This window comes from Calypte anna, chromosome 2, assembly GCF_003957555.1.
Source record: "Calypte anna isolate BGI_N300 chromosome 2, bCalAnn1_v1.p, whole genome shotgun sequence".
In the NCBI taxonomy this organism is placed as follows: Eukaryota; Metazoa; Chordata; class Aves; order Apodiformes; family Trochilidae; genus Calypte; species Calypte anna.
The window spans coordinates 19,027,120-19,042,735 of NC_044245.1; the positions used below are offsets into that span (position 1 = coordinate 19,027,120).

At 35.8% G+C, this 15,616-nt stretch overlaps 1 protein-coding gene across 1 annotated transcript in view; it reads left to right on the forward strand.

Moving 5' to 3' along the window:
- DNAJC1 (DnaJ heat shock protein family (Hsp40) member C1) overlaps positions 1–15,616 on the forward strand; it is a 103,851-nt gene that overhangs the window by 62,491 nt on the left and 25,744 nt on the right. Inside the window, exon 8 of the mRNA XM_030446126.1 lies at positions 3,757–3,923. Within this exon, the coding sequence (XP_030301986.1) occupies positions 3,757–3,923 (167 nt within the window). The remainder of the gene's footprint in view (positions 1–3,756; positions 3,924–15,616) is intronic.

Here is a 15,616-nt window from a genome sequence, read left to right on the forward strand (position 1 = left end):
GGGGTCAATACTTGCTCAGGTCTTGTTCGACATGTCTGTGAGTGACCTGGATGAGGGGACAAGAGTGAATCCTCAGCAAGTTCATTAATGATAAGAAGCTGGGAGGGGTTGCTGATGCTCCAGAGGACTGTGCTGATATCCAGCGTGACCTGGACAGGCTGGAGAGCTGAGTAGAGAAGAGCCTGATGAAGTTTAGCAAGAACAAGTGGTGTCCTGCACCTGGGGAGGAAGAACACCAAACACTAATATGGGTTAGGGGTGGACCTATTGGAAAGCAGTTCAGAGGAGAAGGATCTGGGGGTCATGATAGACAGTAAATTATCCATGAGCCAGCAGTGTGCTGTGCAGTCCCCTCCTCTGGAGATATTCTAAACCAGCCAGGATGCAGTTTTTTGTAATGTGCTCTAGTTCATCCTGCTTTAGGGGGGGAGTTGGACTAAGTGATCTTGAGGTCTCTTCCAACTCTGATAATTTGGTGGTTCAGTGACTTAAATTTATTTTTTTAAAATGTGTCTCTTAAGAAATAGGGCCTGACAGATATTGCAAGTGATACTGGTAACTGGGATCCCAGTTAACAAACTATCTCCATTGTTACATCCAGAATTCTTCCCCTGATGTGTAAGGCATCTGGAATAATCTATGGTAATAAATTGTTTTGCTTCTAGTCACAAACCATGCTGAAGTTTATAAATCGTTTCAAGGCAGCTCGGGATGTAGCATGTTCCTTGAATACCTTTTATATTGTTTCATGAAACTTAGGGAAAGAAGATGTTGCCAGATCATTTAGTATAATGTGTTTATTTCAGACCCATAAAGGCAAAAATCAGTGAAAATACCAATTCTCATGACTTGTCTTGTTTGACTTGTACCAGTGATGCACTTCAGCTTTACCATCTTCTTATGCAAGATGCAATATTGATCAGAAAACCTTGAGATGCCTTCTGTTCTTCATGGTTTGTTCAGACAATTATTTTTACTGGTATATAGCAGTATCTTAATTTCAGTATGTATTTCTCTAGCTTTAGCTTTCAGTTGATCATTAATAGCATTTTTCTTTGCTTAAAAAAAGAAGCTCTATTTCTCTGCAGATTTTCTTCATTTAAAGCATTTCTTTACTCCCAATTTCTGTGGATTTTCTGTATTCCATTTAATTTTCCTGTGTACCTGTGAATACTGGACCCTGGGTTTGCATATAGTGTTCTAGTTTTTGTCATCTTCTGAGTATAAACTCACACTTCTTCTATTATTACACCATAGTAACCATTGCTCTGATAGTCATTTCAGGTTGCTTCTCCACTGTAACTGCAAGCTCTTACATCAAGCTTCCTTGCACACAGTTCCTTACAAAGGGGAGATGTATCCTGAGGTGCTTAACTGTGTCATTCTCAAATATGCTTTTTATTTGATTGGTCCTAGACAACCAGCCAGTCCATGTTCTACTTCTCCCTGTACTTTCCTCTTCTCTGTTAACCATTTTGACCAAATTCACGTAGTCAAGCAGTATACTGCTGGTGACTCTTTTCATTTACTTCCAAATAAATGACAAATACTTTTCATAATTGTGTTTAGTAATAATCCCTGCCAAAATGCAGTGCTCACATGCCTGCTTAGTAATGATTTGCCGACAGGCAGGTTCCAGGAAAATTAATTCATATAATGCATGCTTTTGTGGTCGGCATGGGTGTGAATGTTCTGATCACTTAATTGTTACCTCTGGAGCCTAATTATGGCAAACTAAGTATCATCCATTGCACTGATTGTTTTGACAGGCCTGCTGAAAGGGTTTTGAACTTGCAAGCTCATGTCCTTTTTCCAATTGTTTCAATTAGGTCATGTGATGCCTCACCCTACAAAACTTGCTTCAGATTTTATGGAAAGTGTTCCACTAACACACAGTGTTATGAGTCTCATGGGAAAAGAGGCATGTGTGTTTCATTAGATGTTTGTTGAAAGGCAAATTAGCTCTCAAATATTGAAGGTTTATCTCCAACCCTTTTGTTTTATGGGGATGGGGCATTTTGAGGGAGTAGGAAGTTCTAGGAAGGGTAGACACTTAGAGAAAAATATGAAAGGCATCAAACCATACAGCTTGTGAGGAAGCTCTTGTAGTTGAAAGTATATTCATCACTGAGCTTAATTTTCATCATTTTGCTTAAAAATAAGCCAGCTTCTAGGTCTCAGTAGAACAGATGTATATAATATAGATAAGTATACATATAGATGTGTATATGTATTTATGTATCTATCTTGTTATGTATATAATCCTGTTGTTTTTATTAAACACAGAAATATGTATTTTTTTAACAAACTTTTTTGCCCCATTTCTACTGTATATAGTTTTCTCCATTTTTTTTCTCTACTATCAAAACCTTAGTATATTTTTTTCAACACTTTTGGGTCTATTTTATTTAATCTGACTGTGGTGCTGTACATGCAAGTGAATTTTTCCATTATGTCTTCAACTAATTTTAATGCTGTAATGCTTTAGTTGTCTTTCATAGTTGGGTAGGTAAGTGAACAATACTGAAAGAAAAGGAGATCTCAGTGCAGTATCCTACTGACTTGCCAAAAAAGATATTTCTTGCTTATCAGTGCATGAGATACCAATCAATCTACCACTTTCCTTTCTGTGATTTTCAAGTCATCACTGTCTTTTTGACCATATTTTGTGAATTCTTGTATATGCTTAAAGCTTAGAAGTGTTGCAGTGAGACAGCTTGATGTGTCACACTTTCCTTACAGAAGTTCAGCACCAAATAACTAGGTTTATTTTGTTTCTTTCTTATATGAAGTGGTAATTTTTTTCTGCGAAAAGTTCTTTGAATTATTTACACCAACAGTCAGGTAAAACCAATATATACATATAAGAAACCATGAGGGTAAAACAGAAGAAAAGTTTTGTTCCCTCACTTGGCATATCTGAGGTTTTTGGATGCTTTCAGAGTGTTCAAGCTTCTTTTCTTCTGACCCTTTCCTAAAGTTCTGGCAGTGTTCAATCAATCAATCTTAAATCTTTCTTTTTAGATAATTTTATATAATAGATGTGTTTTCAGTTGCTGGGATTTAGGTTGTTGTTGTCCCTCCTTCCTAAGTTTTCTGCTCCCATTTAACACCATTTGAAGGGCAGAGAGAGCAGAACATAGTGATGAGTTCAGACATGGGGTACATTTATATCACCCTAAATGTCTAAGTGCTAGAAAGAGCTATTTGTAGTTAGAGAAATCTGAGAACAGAGAAGCTATCTATTGACTCAGAAGCTTTTACTTAGCACAGCTGACCATGAAGTAATACAAGATAGTCTAAAACTCACATTTCTATCTTTGTCAGTTTCTTTGAAGCCAGATGGGCTTTTGAAATCTTATAACAGCTTCCTGTGCTTTCACCTGTACTAATCTTAATTGTCAAGTGGTAGAGCAGTGACAAGAGCTGTGTTTTTGAGGTGCCCTTGCATGGCCCTTTAAGGCATATTTCAGGAGAAAAGGGGCTAAGTTGGGTGCACTGCTATTTACTTTTCATAAAAAGTAAATTATTATGCAAGACTATGAATTCTCTTTTTAACAAAGAAATTGAAGCCCTTCCCTCAGTGGAAATTTTGATAGAGCATTAAGAGTTGAAGAGCTAAGCCTGTTTCTGAATTATACTTTTCTGCAGTATTATAGCATTAATTAATTACTTTGCAGGATTGTAGCATTACTTTTTCTTCTTCTTCTTCCTTTTTTTTTTTTTTTTTTTTTTTTTTTTTTTTTTTTTATGTAGAGGAGAAGAAGCCTAAAGTTAAGAAACCAAAATCAGAATTCCCTGTGTACACCATTTTGGAGTCAAGTGCATATATACCATCGTATGATCATGGAGCTTCAATTGAAGAGATTGAGGAACAGATGGATGATTGGTTAGGAGGCAAGAACAAAACACAAAAAAAGAAGGCAAGTTCAAATTCTTTCATCTTATTATTTATCATGAATGTTGATTCATTTGCTTGTATCTTCAGAAACTGGAATAATGTAGGTATAATGCCACAATATTCATATACTGTTGGAATGTAGAGAGGTTTTAATTATCAGACAGACATATTGGTAAAGATTATGTTGATGTGCAATGTAACTTGTGTAATGAAACTGGAAATGTTGTTATAGTAGGATGTCATTGATAAAAATAGAGAAAACTTCTGCGGTTTCTCATAGAAATACTACTCTTGTTCACTAGAAATTAGTAGACATAATGCTCTCAAGCGTTGAATCTTGACCCTTTTAATTGCAGTCAATTTTGCTTGCATGAATAGATTCTTCTCTATTTAAAAAGAAAAAGCAAAGGAAGAAGACAAAAGAAACCTTAGCTTTTTAATATCCCTGTGTAATATACTATGGAACTGTTTATGTATTTTGTGCATTTCCCTGGATTTACGGAAAAGTCCTATCATTTTAGCTTAGGCCTATTGTTAAGATTCTTGACACTTAAAGATAAGGGTACATACTTAGTGTAATTATCTTTGTGTAACTTTTATTAAAACTGTGACTTGAAAACCAATAGTTTTCAACTTAGAACTGGGATACATAGGTGACAGAAGAAATATATATTGGTCTCCTGACTTGAAAATCTGCCTTGTGACTTGAAAATCACTCTTGTGAAAAGTGGTGTGCTTGGAGTGGTCAGGGCAGCACATTGACTTCAGCATCAAAAGAATGAAAGAAGTTGCTTTTGTCATTTGTTTGATTCCTCTGTGCTGCACATCTACTTACTGCTTAGTTGTTCCCAAGCCTGTGAAAAATATTCCCTTCTGTTTTTAGTCAGACCTAAAATTTTTACTGAAATCATTTGACATGTGTGTAACCTGTTTAATCATCTACTTCTGTTGGATTCCTAAGCTTCATGACTGACTTCCCACTTGCCAGTTTTTTCTTGCTGTTACTTTTATCTTTCTGTATTATTTAATACATATGTGCTATGTTAACTGTTATATTTCTGAAACAAATCCTCTCTGCACTAAACACTAAAACATATTTTCTGCTATTTTGAGAAAGTAGGAACTCCGGTCCTTAATTCTGCAGGTGAGTTGCCTGATTTTTAAGAGCATATGCACAGTCACTGGTTTTGTTTACCTTAAGTCAAGAAGTACCCATGGACTGGGTTCCTGTTGGTTGCATGTCTCTGAACCAGCTTTGCTCAACACACTGTGTAGCAAGTGGTTAAAGGAGAAAAGATGTGTTTGTTTTCGGTCATTTGGGTTACTGGGCTATCTGGATCCCCAAATTCACTTGGCCCTTGAATGGAAACTGAGTCTTTCTTTGGATTTCCATGAAAATTAGAAATTGAGTAAGATTGGGCTTATTCCATCTATAACTTTGCTTCTCCTACCCAGAGCATAGAGAAGTTGTGTCTTCAGAGACACTGCTAAGAGAACAAATTGTAGGTACATCCTTTCAGAAACAGAAGCCATATAAATTAAAGCATATTAAAGAATTGTTGTTAAAAGGTAACAGTTATACCTTGAGGTTCACTATTGCATTGCATCACTTCGATCTAGGAGTTTATTTTTTAAAATTCTGTTACAAATAGGTTGACATTTTAGGGACAGTCAGGCAACTTGAAGGTATACAGTCTGGATAAGGTGTCACCTGAACAAGCTGTGACGAGGTTGTGCTTCTTGTCTTTGACAGCTAGTAAGTTATTGCAGTATGTTACATTTAATAAAATAGCAGAGAGAAACAGGTTCATAAACTGTACAAAGAAACAGACAATATATGTGACTTGCTCTAGTACCTGGTAGGAGCCATTTTTATGTCAATATGAGAATTTCTGTGTCATATGATTTGTATAAAGCTCACTGGGAAAATGGTTGTACCACAAATGAATTTTTCCTAGATGTCTATTGACACATTTTCCATTTTAGAAAGATGTGTTCCCCCACTACACAGCATAGATGTGATTTGTCACAGCTTCCCTCTTCTACCTCCCTCTTCTGCTTCTTCCATGGACGTGCAATAACGTGATGTGTAACGTTCATCTCTCAGTTCTGTGTGTTGTAGGAAAAAGTCTTTGGTAAATCATTTTGCCATCAGACTTTTTTCTTGGGATTGTCACACTTCACTCATGAGAAAGCTCGTTAGCTTTTTTTTGTTTGTTTCATTTCATGATAACTGTGTGGATAGGGATGTGGAGTATGTAGAGCCAACCAGAATTGAGAATAGTTATCAGTGTGATGATACTTGAGGAAACAGATTGTTACTATGTCATCCATATAGAAATGAGAAAGTGGAGTTGCTGTCCCCGATGTTGCTACCCTGGGTGTAGATGATTATGAGTAATTTTATATTGCTCATGAACCACTTTGCCATGTTGACTTTTGTATTTTGGGAGCTGCCTGTAATCCATGGGCTAGTGTTTTCAAAGTGCTGTACCATGCAGAGTGCCCAGTTTGATTAAAAAAAAAAAAGCTCATGGTTTTTGGGGTAGTTTTGTTTGGTTTTTAGTTTTATTGAAAACTGATTTAACAGCTCTTAGGCTACAGTCTTGTAAGCTGTCTACTAATGTTTCTTCTGGTTTGGAAGAGAAAATTTGCACTCTTCGGAAGAGTGAAATTGGAAGCTTAAGGTATATTAATTTAGATACATCAAAGCAGTACAAAAGAAAAATTAAGATTTTAATTGTTCCATCTGCATCAGTAATCTGGATATTTTTCTGACGTAATTTAGGAAGTAACATTATCATAGAGTAAATAACTGTAAAGTATATTTGCCAACAGGGAGGAGGTAAAGGCTTTCAGAAGTATCTGACTTGCCACTTCATTATGCTTACATACGAGTTCTGTGTTTTATTTGTGGAGCAAGAGTGTGGCTTTGGCACTGTAGAAAAACAAAATTACCATTTTCTTTGTAAATAAAATATTACTGTTTACTGAAAATAACTGGGTTTCTGTACACCTAAAGAAAAAGGATATTTGCATTTCTAAGGGTTTGTTGGATTAAAAATTGGTGACTTCAGAGACCACTCTCCTGGGCTTCAAAAAAAGAAAATAAAAAAAAGAAAATAACTTTTGTTTCATAGCCTAGAGTAACATAAGTTTTTTAACTAGAATAACATAAGTATTTTCAGTAAATAAGGAGGTAAGGGAATCAAGTGCAACTTGACAAAAGATAAGCTGTTGGAAATTGTAAATTAATAGAATAAAAAGCTGGATGTTGATTTAAAGAAATGGGTCAAGATAAAATGGGCAGAGAGGTGGGAATGAAGATTAATTATGATGTCATATTTTGGAATATAATAAATTATTTGCTTCAGTGTTTATTGAAGATGATCTTGAAAATAAAGGCTAATGAAAATTGTTTGACAATGAGGATTACCACCTCCAATCGAAGAGTAAAGCTTTATTCTCAAATTCAGCATACTTTGTAGGCTAGTCCTCAACCCAGTACTCATTTAAAGTGTTATTTTACTGAAGTGCAGACATTGTACTTTTTAAGAAGGAAAAAAATACGTGCCACTGTCACCTTACTAAGTTACCTAACAGTTCAGACTGAAATAGCAGCAAAGTAAATAATAATATAAATGCACTTTGGAGTACCAGTGGATCAGTCTACTAATTTTTATTAGAAACATTTGGGCTTTTTATCTGGTGTCTGAATGTGCTATGGAAGGTATTAATGTACTGTTGATTACTATTTCTGTGGGTATTAAGTATTGAAGCAGATAAGGCACAAACTAAGAAAAAAACCATCTTCCTTCTTAGGCAAGGTAAAACAGTCTATCAAGGAATGTAGAAAGAGGAGTGTTTTCTAATTTGTTAAGGTTACATAGGTGGCTGAAAAAATGCTTATAGCACAGTGAAGTCATTCTTCTTTCCTAGTTTTAGAACACACTAAGTTTATGTACATAAGGGGCACTTGTCTTGCCATGTTGTTACTCTCTGCGTAGTCCTGAATGTTAAAAGAAAGTTAGATATTGGGAAATACTCAGATAATATTCAGTGTTACAGAACTGAGAGGAATTTTTTCTGCATTTATATGCAAGAGTGATTTATCCACCTTTAGGACTTTTTGTATTACTTTGGTCTTTGCAGTTTTCAGAAAGAAAGAAAAATTAACAGGAAGATTAGATCAGGAAAAACAAACAAACAAACAAACACAAACATATTTATGAGGAAAGGTTAAATAAATGGAGTATTAGGCCGAAAGGTGGAAGCTACTGGGGCATAGCAATGCAGATGTTTTCCAGGCCATTCTGGGTTGTTTTAGGTAAAATGCTAGTAATTTATCATTACTTACTACCTTTCATAAATTTGGAGAGGAAGAAATATTGCATTTAATTTGCAGCACGAATGTTTGAATTCAGATTTGGGAACCAGATGTAGGGGCAGATGGCATAACCAGGATGTCTGCTTTAGTCTGTTCTGCTAAATAAAGGTTTATGAAACCTTCCTTTGCCCATCTATGCCATTCTTAGGCTCCACCTGTTGAAAGTAACATGAACAGACTCAATTGTATTTGGGAGCATGGAACAGTAATGAGACCCCTGAGGTTTTTTTTATATAGGAAATCATACACTTACCTAGCACTGAATTGCATGTTTGTGTGGCACTGTTTACACTGTTGATACAAACTGCATATTACTACAGAGCTGTGAGGAATTACTACAAGCTCATACTGATAACAAAGATCTTCAAAGCAAGCACTGAAAAAGTGTATTTCCAAATTTATTTTTATCTTGTCTTACCACCCTCCCAGTAAGGAATTTCTTCCTTTTTCAGTTTGAAACTGTTACCCCTTGTCCTATCTCTACATGTCCTTGTAAAAAGTCCCTCTCCAGGTTTCCTGGAGGCACCCTTCAGGTAAGGGAAGGCTGAAATTACTTTGCAGTGATTTAACCCTTTACTTTCCTGTTGGGCTGTTCACTTAATGTTACATGAAGCTGGAAGAAAAAGGAGCAACTTATTAGACAACATGTTTTGTTACATCTAGTCTTGTTCTGTCCTTTCTGCAAATATCCATGCAACAATGTATGTATATACAGTTTCTGGAATCATTGCTAAACAATTTGTCTCTCAGTGGGATTTCTCTGGTATTCTTTGTTGTGATTTGATTTTATATTAATTTAATACCTATTGTTTTCATGAGTGTTCATTGTTTATAAGAATAATGTTGTTGCGTTAGAATCTTGGCCCTTAAGAAATCAATGGGAGATTTATTATTGCTTTCACTGAGATCAGGGGCATAATTCCTTTTGGTTTTCAGATTGCTCATCATCTTCCATTGGAATCTCCTCTTAGTTCTGTGTCATTATTTGACTTGTTTGTCTCTGAAGATAAGAGTTCCAAGTTCTACCCCAGTGAGGGTCGTGAATTCTTTTGACCTTTTGATATTTGCTTGCTCTATAAAGGGGGAGATAAAGGTGGAGAAAGACAGTGCCTGATCCCTTCCAGCTGGACCAGATGTATGGATAGAAAATCATGTTTCTCATTATTTTTGTTTTTCATGTTATCCTGCAGCACTTTTTGGCATTTGGGTTTTTTTGGGTTTTTTTTATTGATATTGCAGGAGCACCTGGCTTGATTTTACTAAAGCAGGAGCAGTAAAAACTATTTTTACGCACAGAGCTTGGGAAGTTCAGGTAATAAGGATCTCCTTCATTTGCTACTCTTTACTTTTATCTTTAAATTAGGATTATTTAAAATAGCATGAAACAAAGCGCATAAACATGATTTTTACATAATTTATTAGTAGGTGCTGGAAGCTTAGTAGTTGCCATTTTCTCAAATCTATGAACTTCAGGCTATGGTCACCTTGTGATGAACTCTTTTCTGGTTAAAATACAGTTTGTGGGTTTGTTTTTCTCAGCATGGGCCATCAAAGCACTTTGTTTCATACATAGGATGTTGATAACCAAGTGAGCTTTTTAGTCATGAAAGTTTTATTTGAAAGCTGCCTGTGGAATAATGATATAAAATAACTTCAAATGTAAAAAGAAGGTCCCTCTGCTTGTAGCATTAAAAGGCAAAATGAAGTACAAATGCTAAATTATTATTTTGTTATTTAAAAAATACAGTTTTGACAGTTAAATTTAGTCATATTATAATCTTTAACATTTCATAATTGCCAGCTAGCCTGCCACCTGCTCTTTTCTGCTGTGAATCTTCCCACATCTGTGCTGCTTTGAAATCTGAGTATGCTTTTTCTTTAGTAGCAAATAACATGGTGCTTGTTCTAATCAGATGTCATATAACAGATTACCTGAATACAGTTTCCAGGCTTTTAAAAAATGTTAATTCCTTAAGTAAGCAGTTTGAATCTTAGCAGGATTAAGGTTCGGTGTAAACCAGATGTTTTAGTAAATTGGTCTTTGGAGAAGGGTTATTCTGTTGCTACCTGAGGTCATCTAGTTCTGGAATAACTTGATTTTCTTTTTCTAAGCAGTGAAACAAATATGGTATCTAAAAAGTGTGTCTATATTCTAAATCTTTTATTCCTGGGACAGCAGGACAAGCAACTAGCAGTCCAAGGTTCCTCATGGTGTCTTGCCTCGACCCTAACCCAGAGGGATTGCTGTAGGTCAAGAAAGTAAATCACTCTGTGTGCCCATTGAATTTAAGGGTTTATATTGAGACTGCCAGCAACTATACCTGTTAGTGTCAGTTATGAAGCTGTTCAGTAGGAGCCAGTCTAAGCTCATAATACATTTTAACCTGAGCTCCAAACTCTCATCAAATGGTGATGACTTTGAGTTGCTATTGATCTTGGCCATATTGAATTTAGTAACCCTGAGGTGAAAATCTCAGTATTCCATTACCAAACTCCTAAACAATGTAATGTCACTCAAAAGATACTTCATTTTAAAACAAAACAACAACAACAAAAACCCAAACAAACCAACCACAATATCCCAAAATCTTCATTAGAGTGGTACCGAAAGTGTTAAGTCAGAAGACTCCAGGCTTTCCTGTGGTTTATTATGCTTTGTGTCACTGCAAGTGTTGCATATTCAGCCTCAGTAGAATATTGGGGTTTGCATTTTAAAATAGCTCTACAGTTTATGTCCTGTAGATAACTCCTGCAGTTATAATATTTGCATTAGAGTTCTTACTTGTAATGAAAAAGCTACTTTTGTCCTGCACGTATGCTTTTTTAAAATAGGTGTTTAAATCTGCCTATGTACTGCACTCAGACTCCCCACCTGAGATCAGTGAACAGGTACAAAACAATGTATATGCTGCTTCTGTGCAGCAGAATTCTGTTGATAAAGTATTGATGGTAACAGTTGGGACAGTGTTGGGAAGACATCCTTTTGTTACATACTATGCTTGTACAGGACTTGATGTACCAGAACAGTAGAGGAATGCCTTGGTTATTCTAAAATGTTTGTGTACGTTTCTTTTGTCCCATACACATGTAACAGCCAGTGTTTTTGTTGGTTTTATGGCTGATCTTTTTGTTTCTTTGAACCAAAGCAGCCTAATTCTATTTAGCATATTTTTAGCTAATCGGGGCATTTTTGTTTAGTTTAGAAACAATTGATATATGTACTTTTTGAATCAATTTCCTTAAATGCAGAGGGTAACCTTCATTTTACAGTTCTGTCTCTAAATATTTGAGCCTCTATGGACTTTGCTTTGTGCTTCAATAGCTTATAGAGAGCATAGATGTGATTTAAAAAAACCCAAACAGCTATTTTTTCAATTACTGAGTTTTCCTTGGAGAGGATGACCCACATCTTTAAATCTAGAGTAAGACCTCTCTGCTTTTGAGCTGTGAATATCAAATCTTTAGGGTCAGAAATTTAATTTCTACTGCAGTATTAAGAATGAAGTGCTTTTTATCCTCAGCTTTTCTTAAGGAAGAATAAAGTTACAGTATTTTGATGATGAAATATTCTTCAATGAGAATCTCAAGTTGGTGTTTCCAGTGTCATGGCAGATGTACATCAAAGAACAAACTGTATTTGTAAATACAAAATGAAGAAAATAAATTCTCCAAGTGATGGATTCAGAAAAAAATAGTTGTTATAACTGGGACAAGTGCCAGAAGTAGTAGGCCCTGAACCAAGACTTACAAGGTTTTGCCTAAAATAGGTCTTGAATATATAATGACCATGAATAAAATCAATATAACTGAACAACTGCTATGTAAGAATATGGAATTTATGTATATCTTACTCTGCCTTTCTGTCTTTGACCTGTTAATTAGGTTGGGTATGTTAACAAAGCATAGGTAACTTAATTTTTAAAATTTATTATTGTATTTATAGAAAGTAATGGTGTTGTTATAGAATATGTAATTTGGTAATAGTCTGCTCTCAAATGTGCCATGCTCACACTGGTTAGAACTAGTCTGAGTGGAGAGGTGTTGTAATCTATGCAAAAGGAAAGTTCTGCTATAAGCTTTTAAGGAGAGTATTAAAAAGCATCTAAATGATACAGAAAAATTATTTAATGTGACAGCCAGGGAGAAAATTTTTTGTAAACAGTATGTTTCACAGCACAACCAAATAGATTGCAAGGGAAATCAGCCAAAATATATTTCCCTGAGGACATTTCCTAAAAATAGTAACAATATGTTATATCAACAACTATACAGTACTAAAACAAACAAACAAACAAACAAAAACCAACACACTAAAACAAAACCAAATACCACAAAAAAAAAAAAAAACCCAACCAAAACCCTCCTCTGTGCATATGTATTGAATTAACACCATATAGTTGTTGACATTTGCCCGGTATTTCCTGATCTTGATTGGGTTCTTAAACTTTCTGTCTAATTAGATACATTAGCATAGGTTCTTGTCTGGTATAGACAAGGAGAATAATACACTGATTTCAACACCACACTTCAGATGCTGTGGGGCTTTCAGTAGTATTTCAACTGAACTGGTATTCCAGAAGAAGTGATTGATGTGACTTGCTGCCATAATTCAGTCTGACTGGTTTTTCATGTGTGTTTTCAGTGTGTAGTCCCCAGACTGCTACCAGAGAGCTCAAGCCAACTGTGCAGAGTGTTAATCTGTGTACAAACACACTGGGGTTTTTTTAAATGTAGCTCTGGTTCTGCACTGGGCAGCACTTTAACCTCTGTTCAGACACCTGCCTGGGTCCAGGCTAGGGCTAGATACCTTCTATTATATTAATTTTTATAACTCAAGTTAAGTTTAAGCTTGGACTTAATGTACCTCAGGTCTTGAGTCCCGTTTTATTTCTGAGATTGGCATGATAGTTGTCTGTCACAGAAAGACATGGTAGAGGTAAGAGAAACCTTGTATCTGTGAGGAAAAGCAGGAGCTCGTTCTCTTTCCTAGTTATCCACTGCAAATCTGACTGATTTCATTGAGAGTGTATCCTCTGCCCTAAAGCTTGACAGAGTACCTTTTACATACATTTGCAAGGAGCTGTGAAATCTCTTTGTAAATATGAGCCTTCTTTGTGTTGCTTTTTCTTCCTTTCAGCCTGGGAGAGATATAGGAAACAGCAGAGGGAATGCTCTGATTTAGCCCAGTTGGGGTCACAGTTGGTGAAAATCCTGATTTTCTTGGCAGTGCTTCCTCCCTGTCACCTCCCAAAACAACATCATTCCTGTCACAACTATGACAAAAAGAGTAGAGGAGCTGCAGGTAGAGACTGTAGTTGCATATATAAGGGGTAAAAGCTGGAGAAGGATGTAGAAGCTTGATTAGTCCTCATGACCTTGCCCCACTTACTGCTGCCCTTCTGACAGAATGGAGAGAGTTCTGACAGGATGGAGAGAGTTCAGTCCAGAACTGGCACAGTGTATCCCCAGAATTCTGCCAATAAATGAGAGGCAAGAGTGTCAAAATCCCTGAAATGAGATTTTCACAGGAACTACAATTTAGGGATCCGTAAGAATCTGCTGTTTATGACACCAGCTTCTGTCGTGCAATTCAGTGCTGATCTTTTTGGGTTTTTAGTATGAACTTGCGAAGCACAGGCTGTTGTTTCACTTTAGATACCTTTGAAGTGGACAATGAAGTTAGCTTCAAATAAATTCCAGACAAACCAACTAAAATCTAGCTAGGTTTGGTATTTTCTCTTCTTTTACAGTGCTTGGTACCGCTGCTCTACTTGATTTCCTGAGGCTGTGATTATAGTGAGGTTTGATCAGATTTGCTTACAGATATTGCCCTGAAACTGTAAACAAGGGCAAGCTAAAAGGAAACTGAATGTGAGAGGTGTTTGGATTTTGTTTTTCCTGTAAAGAAAAATGGGTAATCCTGCCTTACCAAGTAATGATTTGATGCTACTGACATAAGAATTTTGTCACTTAGGAATTTTCAGACAATCTCAATCTAGTTATTAGCCTTCTTTTGACAGGCAGGATGTAGTCTTGAAAACATCATCTTTAGTCTTCAAATCCTCAGTTCAGCACACTTGAGCAGGTAATTGCCTTCCATTAAAATGAATAGAAGTTGTGTCCATATTTGAAGTTAAGTACTCCCTGTATTGGGATGCAAATTATTTGGCATGAACAATTCTCTGTAAAATGCTCCTGGACAATATATTCCTTACTCAAACAGCCAAAAGAGGAGAACCCACATTGATGGCATGGTATAAGAAATGGTTCATTTCTCAACACTGCAGTTCAGGTTTGTTATATTGGTAATGGCACTTCCCAGAATTTTCAAAAGGCAGAATTTCTTAAATACAGTGACTGTCCTTGAGATGCAAATTGTGAAGGTAGTTCCTGCATTGTTGGATTAAAAGAAGAGTATACAGCCCGATATATAACAGCCCAATGTTGTGATATGTCTGAGAGCTGCTTAGGCTGCTTAGTATTTTATGAGGGAAACAACCTCGCAAGGAAAACACTCCTAGCTCATAAAGACTAATCATATGCTTTAATGTGTCTGCATGCCTTTGGGCTCATCTTCTCTAGTGAATTTAACAGCATGGTCATAGATTTTTAATATATCAAGTAATTATGAAAAAAGTTGCCACTTGTCATCCATTGAGAACTTACTATCCTATGCATTTTTTTATTGAAGTTTGTGAAAGTTACAAAATTCTTTTTCTGAAGAACTCATCGACTTATATACTTCTAGATGATTTGTAATATCATATTCTCTATAAAACGAAAATATTTTTCAAACTGCACTTAAAAATCCAAATAGAATGGTGTTTTGAGAGAAGATTAAAGAACATTTATTCCCTTTATTTGGGAATTTGTCTCCACATTAGTGTATCACAGGCCAAACCTAATTACCTGTTCAACCTATAGTTTATTTAATCTGCGTGCCTGAGTGTCCTGCAATCAAATTTACTGAAGAGCTTCTCGTGCTTTTCTGCATTAAAACAATTGCCTTGAAGCAGCTAACAATTAAAAAATAAATGAGTTAATGCTTTCTGCTAAGTGCTAGTATTTAAGTTATAATATGCAATTAAAATCTACATTTTAATTTCTGTTCAATTACATTGACTTACATAGTAATTTCAGTGTTATATTTATGAACCATTTAATCGTGACATTTTTTCTCTGGCTTGCATGATGCAACAGTAGATTTGATTTGGTAATGTGGCAAGTAGTCACCTCTTTGCCCCTGTCATTTTCTGGAATGACAAACAGAAAAAGATAAGATTAGCCAGGTTTTGTGTAAATATGATGGAACACTTTAGTTTCAAAAG